Source organism: Lycorma delicatula, chromosome 1 (genome assembly GCF_047948215.1).
Source record: "Lycorma delicatula isolate Av1 chromosome 1, ASM4794821v1, whole genome shotgun sequence".
NCBI classification, from domain to species: domain Eukaryota; kingdom Metazoa; phylum Arthropoda; class Insecta; order Hemiptera; family Fulgoridae; genus Lycorma; species Lycorma delicatula.
The window spans coordinates 250045521-250065197 of record NC_134455.1 but is presented as its reverse complement, the minus strand read 5'-3'; the positions used below and the strand labels follow the sequence as shown (position 1 = coordinate 250065197).

Sequence of the window (19677 nt, the reverse complement as noted above, 5' to 3'; positions counted from 1 at the left end):
TCAAATAGACTATGAGTCAAAACTAGACTAATTTTGTCAAAACAGATCATGTAACAGTGAACTTGTCAAAAGGTTATTAAAACCCCAAAAGAAAACTCAAGATGAAAAGGATGTAAAGGACTCTTACCACTTAAAAATACAAAACATTTTTATTGGAATGTCAATTCTATCCAAACTGCAAAGTCATATGGTTATTACAAACTCATCCTTTTATTAAATTTTAATAATCTCTTGAAACTATCACATTCTTATTTCTTATCACCTAGGTTTGCCTTTAGGCCATCCTTTCTTTTTTTCAATGATATCTGAGGCCTTCGAGATGGAATCTTATGATCCTCTGCAGTAAATTATGGAGGATGTCTTGCTGCCAGTATCTTATATATTATCACAAAATATAGTTGCCATTTCAAACAAAAACAAGTGAAAATGCTAATGATTTATAAATTAATAAAAAATCCCAATAACTGATTGCACAGTACAGGTTAAAAACAAAACCAAGGGTTTGCAGCGTTGTAAATATCAGTTTGCTTACTGAAATATTAATCATATTGGTAGAAATCAATATTGTTTAATGTAGAAGTTGGTAATATCAGTGATAGGTAGAAGTAAATTGAATTCACTCAGTTTTTTGGCATTAAAAGGCTAGTAGTAAAATTGACTTTGATGCTGTGTCTTTGCTTCACACTTCAACTTCTAGAATGCTGTTCAAAGATATTTCACATGTAACGGTAATAAACCATAAGTGTTGCACTTTTTTGACACATTTAGGACACTAATTGATTTCAATTAAGCACCTTTTTGGCTGATGAAATTAATTTGCCTATAAAATTCTTTTAAATATCAACAATTTTTTTGGATTACTAATAGTTACATAGTTTTTTGCAGTTATATAGTTTCTGAAATATTATCATTGCTTTTTGCAGTTATATCGTTTCTGGAGATGCTGATGGCAAATGTTATGTATGGGACTGGAAGACTACAAAGTTGTTCAAGAAATGGAAAGCACATGATAATGTTTGCATAGGAGCATTATGGCATCCTCATGAACCTAGCAAAGTTGTTACAGCTGGTTGGGATGGATTAATAAAATATTGGGATTAATTAATGTGTAATATCCATTATACTCTTTAATACTCCCATTATACTTTCTGTAAAGAATTTGATGGGATCACTATATTTCCCTGTTACAGAGATTTCATTAAAGGGGATTGTTAGAACATAATATGAACATAATATGTAAAATAAAAATAAATATTTTTAAAGTAATGTACTGCTTGCTGTTTACTAACGAAAAACTATTCTAAGTCTAAAAATATAATTAAATTTAGGCTAAATTAAAATTACTTGTAAACAATGTTGGAAATGTAAACATAGCAGGGCATTTGCAAAGAAACATTTTTCAGATAAATATTGAGCACTAGACACTATATATATAAAAACTTCTTTTTTTTGCAATATAAAAAAGCACATGAGATTTGGTTTTACTTAAAATTTGTAAGATTTTTTTTTATTTGAAAGCTGTAGTTTGTTAAAAGAAGATCACTAAACTATTTTCATTTTTCTCCTTTATTTATTGTACTTTACCACATCATTATTGTTTTTTAACAAACTGAAGTAATCAGTAATATTTTACTGCTTATGTTTTTAACAGTAATAATTAATTCTCTTCAGTCACATTTTCTATATTCAGTGTTTGCTAATGCAAACACCATTTGATATCTTAATATCTAAAATACATTGAAACAATTCTAACAGTATCCAAAAGCTTGTTTGGAAGTTGGTGGCAGAATTTTTGGCTCAGTTTCTTTGTTTTATTTGCTACCTTCATTATCGCAATGATGATGATTTCAACGATAATATTGTCAGTAAAATTTGGCTGCTAGTACTATCTTGCATCCACATTTAGGTATATGTCAATAATAGATAAATGTCTTTTTCTTCCTCACGCATTGGGTATTAATCCCATTATGATAATCACAAATCACTCAATATCCTGAAGCTGATCTCGCCAATGTTTCTTAGGTTGACCCACACTTTATCTTCCATGGGGTATATAAGTGTAGAATAATTTAGGTAACCTTTCACTCCACATTCTATCGACACATGTTTACCAATTCTCTCTTATTGCTTTAATCCTTCCATTTCAAATATAATTCAAATTTATTCAACCTATTTCTTATTTCACTATTTCTTTTCCTGTTGTTCAAACAATATCCAGCAACACTCCTTAAAAACCACATTTCTGCGGCCTGGATACGTTTTTCCATTTGTTGGGTAATGCACCATGTCTGTGATCCATATGTAAACACCAGAATAGAAGCTACTTTATAGAGTTTTAAAAGCATATCTTTATTCACTTTATTTTTCAAATTTCTTGACTCCATTATGGTAATTGAATTTTTCTATTTTGCTGCCATATCAGACTCTCCAAACATAGAAATCGTGCATCACAAACTTGGTTTATTATACCCTTTCCAAAAACGATTTTTGATCTCACAATATCCCTAGCATTGAAAGCTATAACTTGGGTCTTATTTATTGCGGCTGTCATATTATATTTTTTTGCGATTTGACCAAATTCAACTGCTGCCCTCTGCAAAGAGATTTCACAATATGCAACCATTACCAAGTCATTTGCACATAGCATTGGGAAAACGAAGCTCTCTGAATTTAGATCATGCATATAATTCTTGATCTTGCTTATCCAAAGCCGAAGGAGATTGTCAATATATATATATTAAACAGAAGCGGTGATAACCTACATTCTTGTTGAACTCCTAAATTTACTCTTAATTTACTATTCTTATCTCTAGTCATGGCTACTTTGTGTATTGCTGTACATTTCTTGCACAGTCAATATAAGCTGTCTTGGTATTCCTCTTTTCTCTAATATTTCCCATAACTTTACCCTGTTTACTTTATCAAAGGCTTTCTTCAAATCTAAGCAAAGAAACTCAGTACAAGACCTTCCTTTCCTGAAGCCAGATTTCTCTTCTTTCAACTAATACCTTTAATCTTTGAGTAATTATTCTTGAGAATATTTTATAACCTGTTTTTAGAAGACTGATGCCTCAGTAATTCTTGCACTGAGTTCCTTTTTTTAAAAATAGGCATGATAATTGCTAATCTGGTATTTCCATTCATCTGGTATCTTGAGTTTAGTCCAGCATAAATTTAGAAATCTCAAGAATCTGTGTTTAAAATTCTCAGAAGAGTACTTTATTAATTCCATCTCTATGCCATCACTTCCTGAAGCCTTCGTATTCTTAACTCTCTTTAGTTCATTTTCTATTGAAATTTCCAACTTGTCAATTTCCTCAAAGTCATCAAAATTTTATCATCCAAATTTTCTTCATTAGAATCGTCCATTAACCAAAGCTGTTAGAAATAAATCAAAAATTCTTTGTATCCCACGACTGGAATTTGGGCATGATTCTTCTCCTCACTTCTTAAGCACTTCATAGTTTTATAAGCAATATTTTGATGCCTCTGGACATCATTTTTGATTCTACTTATGAACGAATTTCATTTCATACTTTGCTGTTCTTTACAAATTTGTTTAGCGATTTTCCTGTGATATTTATATTTACCTCTATCTTTCTCTTTCCTTGTTGTTAACCTCTTTATTGTATTTATTCCTGTATTCATATTTATTTCATTTATTCCTGTGTTCTGTGTTTATTGTGTTATTCCTGTATTTATTTTTTGTAAGTTAAAGCCATCATCCATTATTTTGGTAGTTCACAAGTAATGACTTAACATTTTGCAACATGTAGGCTCTTTATATTTTGACTATCACTAATAAATCTCATGTTTTAGTTCCACATTGCCACAAACTAGAACAGTTACTCTTTCTTTTGATAAGTTTCCATCTGCACAATTTTTACTTTTAAACTTTACTGTCATATTTGTGGTTCCATTTTAAAAAGAGTTACGTTTCATCAGCATTAAAAATAGTTTCTTCCTTATAACTTTCATATTCTGGGTTACTTCTTTTTAAGCCATGCTGTTTCTATTCAAAGAATTCAAATATTTGGCCATTAATCCATGGTAAATACTGCTTCCATAAAAAAGCAGTTGGGGATATATAATTTTTGTCAGATTTAGAGAAATTTTGACTTTCTTTTTTGAAATAGGGAGCCTAAAATATATTGATTGGTTAGAAATTGTAAAGGGACCAGCCAGTTATTTCATTACAGAGAAATGTTTGTTATGAAGTGCTCTATTATAGTGAAAGTTTACTGTTTATATATTTTAATTTTTGTAAAAATGTGAATACAGTAATTTTTAAATAAAATTGTTTTATTGTATAGAATAGTTTTTCTATTTGTTTTTTTTTTTTTTGTTATAAGCTATTTATTTATTTATTTTTATCCCCAATTTTCTTTCACTGGTGTAATTTTTATTACACTGAAACTTTATCATCATTTTTAAGCTTAATTAATTTTTTAGGTATTTGAATTTCATCTAATTAAGACATCAGTAGTGCTAATTGAGTTGAGTTGCTGTTATATTAATGAAACATCACATTAATATATATTAGTATATGTATTTTATCATAAAGGAAAGTAGTTTAAAATAATGTAAGTCTGGTAAAAAGAAGTTTAAAAGGAACTTTTACTTGCTGAAAATGTATTGGTAAATATCGGCAGTATCCTTTATTCCCATGAAATTTAACTCTGACTTTTTTTTTTTCATTAATGACGCTGTTAAAATATCACTCTGATTTTTTACAGTTCTTTTACGTATGTAGATTGATTGATTTGGCTAACTCATTTTCCCTAAAATAGATGAAACTATAAAGATTTAGGTGTTTTTTACATGTAGTTTAACTGAATTGTGGCCTAGTGTTCATAAACATTAGACCAGATATAAAGTAGAAATTTCACTGAATAATTTGATGTAACTTTTGTTTGTATTTTGAAGGTATAACAAATTCTAAATTGTATAATTTTACAAAAAAATCAAAATAGTTTATAATAATATATCATCATTATTATCATCATGGTTGTGTAATATTATCATTGAGAACCAAACGACCCAAATTATTATAATGCCTGATAGTGTTATCAAATCAACAAGTTGTTTGAACTAAGTTATATAATTCAATATTACACTTGCAGTGATGAATTCTAACCACAGAAAATTTATTCTTGATTCGGCAAAGGAAAACTGGATTTTTAAGAAGGTAAAAACAAACAGGAAAGTAGGAATCCTTAATGTTAATCAACATCGTTCTATTGACCTGCACACAGTAAGCTCTGCTTGACTGATGGTTGAGCAAATTATTTTCACTCCTGTGATGGAAAAATAGAATTTTCAGCAGGTAAATTATCAGGAAAGAAGGAATCTAAAAATGTATTCAAACATGCTCCACTCACCAGAACATAGTATTTTTGGTCTGTCTGGTAGTTGAGGGAATATAACATCTGTTACATCAGTGCTGCCCAATCCAGGGCCCACAGGTCCATGGTACCCTTCGTTTCATCTTTTAGCACCCGCATCCATTTTCCAATTTCTAATACTAATTCACATTTCAAAATAACATTATATTTTACATCTTAAAAAAGGATATAAAAATACATTTTTAGCCTTTATATTTTCTAGTAGTTCAACAGAAGTAATTCTGCCGGCCTTTGTAACACGTGTTCATTTCTTTGTCATTGTTGTTGACAAATTCATTTCCCTTGTAATGGTATTTCATTTGCAATGTTATAGTAGGTATAAGACCCTCCTAGCAGTGGTCCAGTTCGACAGAACAAACTACCTAATTGTCACTCACTTGGTGGTCTGATGTCCACCCAAGCTACACATTCTTGCTGTCCAATGCTACTCATATTATTACCCATATTTATTGCTACCCAATGCTGTCACATTCTTTGTAATAAATTTCAAACTGGCATTCTTTTCTGTTCTTTGGTAAAACTGAGTCCCTTTCGTTATTTGTATTTCCTAACATCGATTTTAATAAATTTTAACCTGACCTTCCTAAAACAGAAACAGATGTTTCTCGTGAGAGAGAGTTTTTGAATTAATTTGCATGTGGGTGTGGCCAGTGAATTTTCTGTTATTTAGAAAAATCAACGAGCTTCTGTCTTTCAACATAATTAAGTCTTCAGCCAATAAGGAGATGAATTTGACATTTTTTTTAACAATTTTGACTCTTGAGTACCATAAAATTCTTTTGTTTTAACTTCAGTATAACTTTGTAATTGTGAAGTGAAGTAAGTCTACGTTCTACTGGTACAATTTATTATGTTGTGGTAAGTTATACATTCCACATGTTATCAATGTTTTTAAAATGAAGTTCTTTAAATTATTAGATATTATGTTATCATAATATTTAGTGCAGTCTTAACATGGATAAAGGGCAAAGAACTTACAGCTTTAACAGTGAATGGGAGAATCAATATTGTTTTATTGAAAATCTCTGTGTTTATTGTGTAATGCTAGTATGTCTGTTTCTAAAAGAAATGTAATGTAGAGCAACATTTTTTGACTACTATCAAACAGTTTAATTTAAATAAATTTCCTGTGAATTCTGAACTGAGAAAACACAAAGTGAAAAACCTTAAATCTACATTACAATTGTAACAATCCGTGTTTACAAAATTTGTTCAGAACATCAGTAGCTTGACAGAAGCTTCTTACAAAATCTTTTACGTATTAGCTAAAAGGAAAAACCGTTTAGCGATGGGGAAGTAGTAAAAGAAGCAATGATCAGTGCCGCTAAATCTCTGCTCGAAGGTCACAAAGATAAATCTGCGCTTATGTGTTCCTTTAAAGGTCTAAAATTGTCTCGCCAAACTGTTGCTTGGCGGGTTGAACATATTTCTAATAATTTGGAATCTCAGTTACATCAAGATTTGCAATTACGTGAATATTTTTCACTCCAGTTTGATGTAAGTACTGACATGTCTGATATTGCTTAGTTATGTGTATTTATTAGAATGGTTTTCTATGGATTCACAGTAAAGGAAGAGTTTGTCAAACTCGTGACAACAAGTTGTCACTTCATAGACAAACTAAGGGAGTAGACATGTTTAATCTGTTCCATAAATTTGTCAAAGATAGTAACTTTCCACTTTCAAAGCTTGTTGCAATAACAACAGATGGAGTGCCTTCTATGACTAGTAGGAGTAATGGATTTCTGTCTCTTTTCATTATCCATCAGGAAGTTTTATACACAAAGGTTGTAAAGTTTGATCATGTCATGAAAGTTGTAACTCGTGTGGTGAACTATATCAGATTATCTTCTACATGCCATCGATTGTTTTGGAATATTTTGAATATATCAGATACTAAATATGGCGACGTAATTCTTCATTCAGATATAAGGTGGCTTAGTGGGGCTAAAGCACTGGAACAATTCTGCTGTCTGCTAGATGAAATGAGAGACTTTTTGAAATCATCTCCTGGACCCTATTATCATGAACTTGATGATATTTCATGGCTACTAGATTTACATTTTTTGGCAGATATCACCCCAAAATTAAATGAATTAAATCTCGAATTGCAAGGGAAATATCGTAATATTTTATGTAGGATAAATGTTATAAATGTGTTTGTAAAGAAATTGAAGTTATGGATTACACATTTAAACACTTTTCCTTTACACTTTCCAAATTTCAATTCAATTCTAGAAACAGTGAATGACAGTGAGTCTGATCTCTTATGCCAAACATCTTGAAACTCTTGTGTTTGAATTTGACAATAGATTTAGCCAGTTTTCAATACTTGAACCAGTGATTTTGTTTGTCAATTATCCATTTGCTTCCGTTTATGTTAGTGAACTTTGAAATAAGGTGTGTGAAGTATTTGGAAAGTATAAAATTGAAGAATTAGAAATGGAAATTTTAAATTTTCAAGAAGACCTTTCTTTAAAATCCTCATATGCAATGTGCAGTAATGTATGGACTCTGGTGGACAGAGAAAAATACCCAATTCTCCTCAGAGTTGCACTGAAAATGTATTCATGCTTTGGTTTAACATATCTTTGTGAAGATGCATTTTCATTATAAACATCATCAAAAATGAGTACCGATCCTGCCTGACAGACTCCCACCTTGATGATGCGTTAAGAGCAGCCTGTTCCTGCTACACACCAGATTTTCCTCAACTTGCAGCGAGCATGCAATGTTAAATTTCAAATTAATTATGTGGTGAGTAAATATAATTGATTTTTGTTTCAAATGTTTTTGTCATTATTATAATTTATAATTACTGGTTTTGTTACTAGCAGCAATAGTGCAGAGATAGTTGAAATGAATCCTGGCGCCCACGCAACCTTTGTAATCATTCAGATGCTTCCTAGTAGGAAACAGATTGGACAGCACTGTGCTAGATGGTAGATGACAACAAATTATTTCTGATTCTGAGAAGAAAAACTGAATTATTCAGTAGTTAGTGTATCAGGAAAGTAGGAATCCTAGTAGGTAGTCAACTATCCTCTATTTATCTGTAGACATTACATTCTTCTCGCCTGGTCCATGAGATTAAATTATTCCCATATGTGAGAAGGAAAACTGGATCTTTCAGTAGTTAAATTATCAGGAATGTAGAATCTTAAAAGTTAGTCAACAATGAAACCATACTATTCCAGATGTTGTTTTTTTGTTGTTCTTTCTAATTAGTTAATTCCAGAAGAAAAACTTAATTTTTCAGCAGTAAAACAATCAGGAAAGCAGGAATCCTCTAAGTCAGTCAACAATGGTCTATTTACCTGCCCACATTACTTTTTTCACCCCTGGTTAATAATAGCAGATTATTCTCATTTTGAGAAGGATATCTGGATTTTTAGGAGTTAAACTATCAGGAAAGTCAGAATCCTAAAAGGTTATCAATACCGCTATACCTCCTTTTTTTTTTAACCTCCGGGACTACCATTAGGTATTGCTTCAGAAGTGAGATGAATGACAATGTAACGTGTGAAAATGCCATGCCTGACTGGGATTCGAACCCGAGACCTCCGGATGAAAGGCTGAGACTCTTTATCACTCGCACCAACCACTACTTACCTGCACACAAAATATTCTGTTCAACTGTTAGAAAACAGCAAATTATTCACAAATCTGAGAAGGGAAACTTGATTTTTCAGCAGTTAAATTTATGAGGAAAATAGGAATTTTGTATATGAGGAATTTTGTCTGAAAAGTTTTGAGCCTCAACATGAAGATGGCAGTACTTGTCAACAAAAGTTAGGGAATGTATTCATGCATGCGTTGAAAGGTACTCATTAGAATTTCAGCCATTTTGAATGCTCAGTTGTTTGATAATCATTTGAGTAAGTCATTGTGAGTGTTGTTGTGAAAATGGGAAAAATAGAATATCATGCCATGATTAAATACTTGCATTTGAAAGACAATACGCCTATGCAAATTAAAACCAAGTTGGACGCTGTTACAGGGACTCCATTCCATTATTTGCCACCATGAAAAGATGGGCAACTGAATTTAAACATGGTCGTACCAGCTTGGTTGAGAATGAGCATTCATCATCAAAAAAATTCAGTAAATGGTACTGGACGACCGGCAAGTTAAGGTTAGAGAAATAGCAGAGGCTATTGGCATATCGAAAGAACATGTTTGTCACATATTAACTGAAGAATTGGATGTGCATAAGCTATCTGCACGTTGGGTGCCATGTTTGCTCACTTTGGACCAGAAACTAATTCGAATGAACATTTCCAAGGCCCTGCTGGAGTTGTTTAAGCAAAACAAGTCAGATTTCTTGCATAGATTCATAAGTTTAGATGAAATGTGGATCCACCACTACACTCCTGAGATGAAACAACAGTCAAAACAGTGGACTGCGAAGCGTGAACCTGCTCTGAAAAATGTGAAGATGGTTCCATCAGCCAGGAAGGTGATGGCGACTCTTTTTTGGGATAGTATTGGAATTTTGTTTATTGATTTTTCTTCAGGTAAGTAAGACAATAATGGGACAGTATTATGCATCATTACTTGGTGAAGGCAGAAATTGTAAAAAATGACCACATATGAAGAAGAAGAAAGTGCTTTTCCATCAAGACAATGTGCCTGCTCGCACTTTGACAGTCGCCATGGCCAAAAGTCATGAACTGCACTTTCAATTGGTTGATCACTCACCATATTCATTAGATCTGACTTTTTCTTGTTTCCTAACCTAAGTTTCGAATGGAGGAAAGAGATTGTCATCAGACGCGAGGAGGTTATTGCATATGTAAACGCCTATTTTGCAGAGAAAGATGCCAGCTACTATTTGGAAGGGTTAAAGAGGTTAAAGCATTGCTGTAAAAAGTATATCGACTTGAAAGGAGACTTTGTTGAAAAATAACACTGTATTTGATAGAAAAATACATCTTTCTATGTTAGGCTCAAAACTTTTCAGACACCCTCGTAGTCAGTCAGTAATGATCTATTTATCTACACACAGTATCATCTGCTCACCTAGTAGAAGAAAGAAAATTATTCCCAAATCTGGTAAGGAAAACTGAATTTTTAAGAAAGTAAAACAATCAATAAATTAGGAATCCTAAAAGTTATTAATATCTTTCTACTTACCTGCATGCAGTGTATTCTGCTTGCCTGGTAGATGAGAAAAATATAATGTTGATTCTGTGAAGGAAAAGTGGATTTTTAGGCAGTTAAATCTATCAGGATTATAGGAACTTAAATTTTATTCAATAATGATTTTTTTATCTGCACACAGTATGTTCTGCTTTCCTGATTGATGTGTGCAAATTATTTGCGATTTTGAGAAGTAATTGAATTTTTCAACCGTTAGTATCAGGAAAGAAGGAATTTTGAAATGAAGTCAACACTGCTCTACTTTTCTGCACACAGAATATTCTGTTCCCCTGGTAGATGAGACTATTTTCGATTCTGAGAAGGAGAACTGGATTTTCATCGGGTTAATATCGGTAAGAAAGGGGAAATATCCAGCTCATAAAAAGCAAATGGAAAAGAGTAATAAATTTCAGAAAAGATTTTTAAATTTTAATTAATGTCTACAAAAACATCCAAAAAATTAAAAACATTGAAATCACTAATCATTTGTTAGGGGAATTTCAAATTGACTAATTGTCAGTTTCAGAAAATAACATCTGAAAAATTCTTAATGTAAAAATCAGAAAGTCAGATTTTGATTGTGATCATTATCTGACACAAATTAAATTCTAACCCCTACCAAACTCTCAACTCAAAAAACAAGATAATGCATAGAAATATAAAATAGAACAATTGAAGGTTAATAAAGATATAAATTAATTTCAAGACAAAATTTCTTCTATAAAAGAAAATGATTGGGACATTTAAAAGAACAAAATTTGGCAAGTATCTAAAGACACCTTCTAAAATGAAAAAAACATGTTTGGTGCAATGAAACCTACAAAGAAATTTTAAAAGAAAAAGAAAGAATGTGGAACGAATACAACATGAAGCCTAACAAATTTAACATGGAAAGGTGGATCAAAATTAAAAAAGAAGTATCTAAAATAATTCAAAATGGGAAAAAGAAATATGGTAAAAAATAAAATCGTTGGAGGAAAACTTTAAAAACAACGCTTGAGATTTCTATCAGACTCAAATCTAAAATAAATGAATATTAAAAATTTTATAGCGATTTTAAGAATGAAAAAGAAGTAATAATGAACCCAGAAGAAAATTTCTAAAGCCGTAGCAAAATATTTTGAAAATCTATTTAACTATCCAGATCCACCAGAAAAAGTTAAATTCATAAAAAATGAGAACAAAACACACTTTGGAACCACCAAACAAAAAAGAAATTGACGAATTAATCAAAATTGTAACAAAAACTAAGCAAGCAGAGAAGATAACTTGTTGCAGAGATGCTTAAATTTGCTCCTGATACTTAAGGTGAAAAACTAAACGCTATGTTTAAAGAAATCTGGGTTATAGAGAAAGTGCCAGACAACTGAAAGTATGTACTGATACATCCATCTCATAAAAGGGGGATAATGCAGATTTGAATAATTATAGAGGGATCTCCCTTTTGTCAATTCCATAAATTCGAAGTAAAGTTCTATTAAAGAAAATTCAATCAATCCTTTTAAATGAATTAGGAGAGTATCAGAATGTTTTTCGCCCAGGAAGAAGTTGTGCTGAACAAATTTTCAGTCTTAAAACAATTCTGTAGTACCATAAAACTAAAAACCAAAATTTAGAAGCAGTTTTTGTTTACTTTAAGAAAGCTTATGATTTCATAGTGAATCATTTTTTCAAGTTCTCCAAAAATTTAAAGTTTATTTATTCCAAGAATTTAAATTTTCAAGTTGATTCGGGCTGCTCTAAAAGACATTGACCTTCTAGCACCGATTTGTGAACTCTAGAATCAGTTTTTTGAAAATTGCAAGTGTATTACACACCTGACACCTACTGTTGTATTGATGAACAGCTCCTGGCATTCTGATGAAAATACCAGTTTCAGATGTATATTCTGAATAAACCAGCTAAATATGGTTTAAAGTTGGTTGGTCGTGTTGTGCTACTCTAATGGATGTCTGATCAATTCCATCCCTTACACTGGGAAAAAAATAGACACTGGAGGACAACCTCAAGCAGTTTTTTTGTGGAGAATTATCAGAACCTCTCCATGGCAGTAACAGAAATATTAGAGTAGATAATTGATTTAGCTCTGTGCCACTGTTTAACAATATGCTCAATAAGTGTAACTTAACAATGGTTGGAACACTGCGATAAAACAAACCTCAAATTCCATCAGAAATGTTACAATCCAAACCAGCAGAGATAACAATATTTGATTTTGTTAGAGAACTAACAATGATATTTTTTGCACCAAAAAAAATAAGAACATAATCCTCCTGTCTAACGTGCACCAGGGTTACTCTATGCAAAAGAATAAAAAGCTACCAGAGGTCATCCACTTCTATAATCAAACTGAAGGTGGAGTTGATTTATGTCTGCTCAGTACTCCTGTAGCAGGAAGACAAGAAGATGGCCACTGTCTTTTTATAGGATGCTGAAATGCATTCATAATCTACAATATGTTTAGGTCTATACATACTCCAGAACCCAGAGTGGAATCTATTTTTACCCTTGCAGAAAACCTAATGAGACCTTAGTTGGTTCAGCAATTAGAAATGCCTACAATTCAAAGAGGAATCCGCCTTGCCATTGCGGAAAAACTCAGGGTCTAAGTTCCAATGCAGCCAGAAGCAGACAATTTGAGGGTCGGATGGTGCTGCTCTGTCTGCGAATCAATGACATGAGAACCACCAATATTATGTGTGCTGAATGTAAGATAATTATATGAAAAACTCATACCATATCAGTTTGAGATAATTGTAGAGATGGAAATCAGTAAAAAATAAAGCATTGCAAAAGTTTGTTAAAAAATCTGTTTTACAATATTATTTTTTCTTTACTATAAAATGTAAAAGTTGAAACTTTTACATTTTAAACTAGTTAGTTTAAGTAAACCAAACTAACTAGTTTATATTTATTTCAATAAATATTGGTTTCTAATAGGTAAATCATTATTCTTGGGCACTCAGTACCCCAGTGTAAGGTTAGTGTTCTTAGCAAATAAGTTTAGGGTTCAGAGTTAGGAGATTATATATTCATTTCATTCGTTTCTCTTTTATACATACTTTTTAGGTTTTTTTTTTACACTCTTCTACTCAGTGTATTTGCAGCCACCAGGGTCACACCCTGTTGGCTACACCAAAATTACAAAAGGCTACACCAAAATCAGCAAAAAAAAAAAACAGAAAATGATTAAATTTGTTACACTGAAAAATTTACATTTCAAACAAAAATTATATTAATTCAAATTTATCAGATAAATACCTTACTTTTTCAACTGGTTTCAGTGTATTACGGCTTCCACCTTATGACCCTGAATCCTACTGACATGATCGGGTAAATATAAAAGTCACACTGCTAACAAAAATGTCATCTTCAAATTTTATAATTGTATCAGTTCAGTCTAAGAAAATGTAATTTAATTATTACCAAATGACTGGTGCCAAAAATGAAGATATGTGCAAAATCTAGAAGAAAAATATTTATCAATAGAAGATGCGCCAGGAGAATTATAGGAACACAAGCAGTGGTAGTGATTCCAATGACAATAATGATGGTTTCACCTTCTGTGTTTCACACTTTCTGTGTTCGCCTTCAAGATTCTTTGTCAAGTAGCATCACCTTGGAGAATGGATTGCCTCAAGGAAGTGTATTAAGTGCCACCGTGTTTACAGTATCCATCAACAGTATTGCTAAATGTATGCAGCCACCTGTTTCATGTTTTCTATTTGTTGATGATTTTGTTATGTATATCACAATCGGTTCAATAGCCACAGCTGAGAAACTACTACAGAATAATATATCTCACCTTGAAGCCTTGGTCCAGGGTTATTGGCTTCATGTTCTCATCCGAGAAAAGAAAATATGTAGTATTTTCTCATTTGCAAACCCTTTTATTCCACAAGTCCTTCTCAATGGATAAATAATTGCTATATCTCCTGATGCTAAATTTTTAGGTTTGTTTTCTGATAGTCGTCTTACATGGGTCAAACACTTAAAACAGTTAAAGGAGAGATGTTTAAAAATTTTAGATATAATATTAGTCCTTAGCAAAACCAAAGTGGGGAGCTGACTGATCATGTATGTTGCGTTTTTATTATTCTTTAGTTCGGTACCATTTGGATTATGGTTACATCGCCTACTCTTCAGCACATTCGTGCTTAAAATATTGGATGTTGTACATTTCACTTTTCTTCATCTTGCTTTAGATCAAACCGTGTTGCAAGCATACTTGTTGATTGTGGTGAGCCATCACTTTAGGATAGACAGAACCAACTGCTAGCATCTTACTCTAACCATGTTAAGGACAACCAAATTACCCAGTTTTTAAAGCACTCCTTGCAAATTCTCATTTACAACAATATGAAAACCATCCACGTAATACAGCACCAATGGATGTTCATGCCCAGCATTTACTATACTGCTTAAATATCGACAAACCTTCTATTTTCCAAAGCTATCCATGTTTTTATTCTATGTGGAGACTCCACCCGATAGATTTTAATTATGACCTTACCAAATATATTAAAAAATCATAAACTCCTATCATCTTTAAGTAAATGTTTTACAAAATTTTATTGCAGACAAACCCAAATGCAGTAGTGTACACAGACTGGTTGAAACACAATGATATCATTGGATGTAAATAACATTTTTTTGTAAATGACAGAACATATATGTTTGATCTATCTGGTATTACAAATGTCTACAGTGCTGTATTGTACGTTATCAGTAAGGCTTTGAACATCATTTACCCAAAATACTGTCACATCCTTATTTGTAGTGATTCATGTAGTGCAATGCAAGCTTTAGAAGATTTGTATTCTAAACATCCTATGGTCACTGAAATTCAAAATGCAATCACTGGTTGAAGCATTGCAACACACAAGTGTTTTTCTGATAATAGATCCCTAGCTGTGTGAGAATCCCGAGTAATGAATGTACAGATTCCACTGCTTAAGACGCAAACAGCCAACCGTCTTTCACCACTCATGTTACTTCTACCAATTTTATTAATTCTATTAAACACACTCTTTGAGGAAGGTAGCAAGATGACTGGACTATTACAGTAGATAATAAACTCAGACACATCAAGGATGTGTACACCATGTAGCTCTTCAATCTAGAACCATAGAGAGGAAGTTATTATTTGCTGTTTACGAATAAAGCATAGTAATTTTACAGATGCAGCTAATGAGTTAGACCGATGCACCCATTTGTGCTCACTGTATCTGCCAACTAACGATACATCATATCCTTGTGAACTGTGAGTAGCACTGCAGCATAAATTTAAATTAGGAGCTAACATCTAAGACATTCTAGGAAACAATATGTTGTTGATATCAAATATCTTCTTGTTTCTTAAGGCTTGCATCTGTATACAATTGTTTAATAATAATTTAAATATATTTTTATGTGAAATATTGTATTATGTTTTTTCGGCAAAAATACAAAAGTGTTTTTCACCCTTACCCCCCCCCCCAAAAAAAATAAAACCTCAGTATCCCAATCATGATGAATTTATATTAATTAATCCTTCATTAACATGCTAGGGTTTACAATACCGCAATACAGATGCTTTATCAGTTATGTTGAATACTTTATTGATAATGAAAGAAAAAATCTTTTAACAAAGGGTTAAAAATTAATATAGATAGTGTCCCATCTTTAAACTACAGCAGAATGTAAATGTACTAAAATTATTATCAAAAAATAGTTTCATGGGGAATATATCTCTTTTTTACCAATGACTCTTGCTAGTGATTTATTTTATAATGATTATACATATAGTTTTCCAACAAAGATGGGTGGTAGAACACTTAAAAATGGGAGTGTTTCTTTGATATCAATTACTTTTGCTGGATCAAATTTAATATGAAGGGAGATTAGAACACTTCACACTTTAAGTGTTTTTTTTTGGATTTTGATGATATGATTTATATATCAATTTAAAAAAAATGTATGAACATACTCTTGTCAATTATTAAACATACAAGAATTAAATTTAATTTCAAATTTACATTTACTCGTTCCACACGGAGAAATTTGAAACAAAAATTTATTTAAATACTGTATTCAGCATGGTATTAAAATAATTTTTTGTTTTCCAACTCAGTTGTGTAACTTACGGATGGAGGGTGGAAAACATGAATTATTTATTTAAATGATTAGTTTTGATTATTTAAAAATGATGTAAGTTGGATAACTTTATTGTACTTAAAAAAATAAATTATATTGAAATATATATATATATATATATATATATATATTGTATGTGAATTAGATTGCATTAATAATGCAATATAATTCACATTTAACTATTATATAATTTACAATAAATTTAAAACTGATAGATATGCATGGATATTAAAAATTTAACATTAATTTTCTGAAGAAATTTTTCCTGATGGAAATAGAAGTGGGGGAAATTCAACCAGGCCAACCAGTGGATCAATAATAGAGCTTGCTGCTGCTGAGAACGTTCAGTGTCAGTTAGGTCTAAACATGTAGGGCTGTGTAATTATATTTTGGTAATAGTAGTTCATAACACCTCTGTATTTACATTGCATTTAGTCTAATAGTAGTATAAAGAGGTATGTTGAATTAAGCAAATTTTCTTTATGCCATAGTTAGATACCATATCATTAAAAATATTTATTTAGAAGAATAGAGAAGAAATCATCCATTATTTACATTGTTTTACAGTATTTATTTACTTATTTCTTATAGTTGTTTTTAATTAATAAAAAAACTGTTCAAAATTTTTGTGCAATGTAATTATTATTGTTATACATAATATTTTACATACATCTGCATTTGTATTACAAGATGATTATCCAGTATATCAGATCTATTAACCAATATATGAAATACATTCTATGAAGAAATGTAGGAGAAAATTCAGTTCACTTAGTGTCAAAACTTTTCACCTCTATAAACATAAAAACTTTTATAAAAATGTGGATTTTACTTTATGTTTTAGCAGAACTTATGTCTTATTTTTACATAAAGGATGATATAAATACATGACTAATAATATTTATGATTTGTCATTGATTTTTAAATTATAAAGTTCAACTTCAAAATTTACTGAAATTATTTTATATAACTTTTAGACTAATAATTGCCATGTAATTCATTCATTCATTTAGGCCTTACTTCAATGCTTTATAAATACATCAATGGTGTTTTAGGTTAATGATATACATACAAATAAATTATAATCTCTATTTTATAAATGTTGGTAAATTTATAAAACTTATTTAAGAAACTGTTATCCAAACAAAGAATGTAGAAGTATGTAGTCTATTAAAAATGAGAACTTATTTTTAAAATATAAAATTTTAATTAAAGTGATTTGAAAGTCTGAAAATATTTTTTATTTTAAATTTGTTTACAGTTGATAGACTTATTTACCACAATATTTTTGTTATTTTCAATATCTTATAATTAATTATTTTGTGACATTTAAACGTGAATATTTTTGTTGTGAACTTCCTAATAACCTATGCAGAGATTTTCTTAATCCATTTTTTTATAATGTAACAAACCATTCAATCTTTTTTTATTATAGAAAATATAAGAAAAATTTATTGTTCTTAAACAGTGATAAATAATCTAGATTATTATTTTTATCTTGATCCACATTTACTTTTTTATTTAAAGAATATTGGTTTTATCTGCTGTATGTTGTTGAATAATTAAATATTATTCAACAGTTTATTGGGGTTAAAACAATAAAAAGGTTTTAAATTTTTTTTAATTTTTACTTTCTTTGTAATTTTATTTTTTGTATGCTGAAAACTTTAATTGAACATATCTATTTGAAATATGTAAACCTTATAAATACTTACAGAAATTAATATTTAATATTGAAAACTTTCTTGGTACTTCTTGTTAAGTTTCAATAAATAAGTAATATAATTTCCAAGTAAAAGTGACAGTTATCTTTATAAAAGATCTTTCCATCAACATTATGAAACATGTTTTCAACTTTTAAAATGTGTCAATTTTTTTATGATCATTTAAAAAATTACACAAAATTATACTTTGAGTATATCTGTTGAGAGCTAATTATGTGCTCCTTCTTCAATGAATTCCAACTTTTAATATTATTTTTCTTAAATAAAAAAAGTAAAGGATGAGTTTAAAAAAGATTACTTTATTAAAGGCAATCTTATTTATTTTTAAAATTTGTTTACTTTTAGTCAAATAATTTATTTTGTGTTATGTTTATCTGTCAAATTAAGCATCGTCTGGAAATTTCCCCTGTCATCTGTCTTATGTTTGTTAGGATATTTAAATGTTGCTTTTATTTGCTGCTTTTGCAAAGAGCTAAAGTTTTCTCCCCCCCAAAAAAATGAAAATCATTTCTATTATTAAAATATTATATAATTAATGACTTTACTATAAAAGAAAAATGATAATCTAGATTGACAAGTTAAACTAATAAAATGTAATAAAATTTTAAGTTTATCTTACAAGTTGATTTTATGAACAGATACTCTATCATAATGTGAAATAAAATGCTGTTAAAGATACCCCAAATGAAAATGTTTTATGCTACTTGGATATAGACTTAATTTCTAAAATGATTTTGCTTTACCTTTACTTTTTGTAATAAAGACTGTAAACTATTCTCAATATGAAATCCTTCATTAAGAAAAAAAATTGATAGTGCTTTTGTTGATCAGGATGATTCATTGCGGTTAAAGGATTTATGATTAAAGTACATTTAAGAACATTAAGGAATTACAATTTATAAAGCAAGTTGAAACATTAAGAAGGAAGAAACTTATTATGGAACTATTATTTTTATAGGGATATGTTTTATGAAATATCCTGGTGAGAAGGATTGAAAACTGTTCCTACCACAATAAAGAAAGTTTACAGAGAATTAATAAAAAAATGCAAGTCAATTGGAAAATTAAGAAATTAGAAAAACATATACAACTCAAATATTTTGGATAATATACTTTTTAAAAAAAGTTTTGTGATATTCCTGATAAGATTCAACCTCTCAAGATGGAGCTCAGTTAATATTACCCTTCCTTATCATGCAATTAATAAAAAAGAAGAATTAATTAACCAAAAATTCACACCAAATTTTATGTTTGCAGGTTAAACTAATCAG

General features: G+C 30.4%; 3 protein-coding genes and 1 pseudogene across 3 annotated transcripts in view; all 4 read left to right on the top strand.

Moving 5' to 3' along the window:
• Nucleotides 1–4317, top strand: part of LOC142330298 (pre-mRNA-processing factor 17) — a 63761-nt gene extending 59444 nt beyond the window's left edge. Inside the window, exon 10 of the mRNA XM_075375514.1 lies at nucleotides 924–4317. Within this exon, the coding sequence (XP_075231629.1) occupies nucleotides 924–1101 (178 nt within the window). The 3' untranslated portion in view covers nucleotides 1102–4317. The remainder of the gene's footprint in view (nucleotides 1–923) is intronic.
• Nucleotides 4318–7039: 2722 nt separating this feature from the next.
• LOC142317801 (general transcription factor II-I repeat domain-containing protein 2A-like) lies at nucleotides 7040–7690 on the top strand. Its single transcript, XM_075354349.1, has one exon. It carries the CDS (start codon nucleotides 7040–7042, stop codon nucleotides 7688–7690), a length of 651 nt encoding a protein of 216 aa, XP_075210464.1.
• A 1768-nt stretch (nucleotides 7691–9458) lies between these two features.
• On the top strand, nucleotides 9459–13323 carry LOC142317800 (uncharacterized; annotated as a pseudogene).
• Nucleotides 13324–17020: 3697 nt separating this feature from the next.
• Nucleotides 17021–19677, top strand: part of LOC142318278 (transmembrane protein 181) — a 55672-nt gene continuing 53015 nt past the window's right edge. The window contains exon 1 of the mRNA XM_075354845.1: nucleotides 17021–17137. The gene's annotated coding sequence lies outside the window, so the exon portion shown is untranslated. The remainder of the gene's footprint in view (nucleotides 17138–19677) is intronic.

Coding starts and splice junctions, on each gene's coding strand:
- LOC142317801 (XM_075354349.1), top strand. CDS start 7,040: ATGTTTAATCTGTTCCATAAATTTGTCAAAGATAGTAACTTTCCACTT.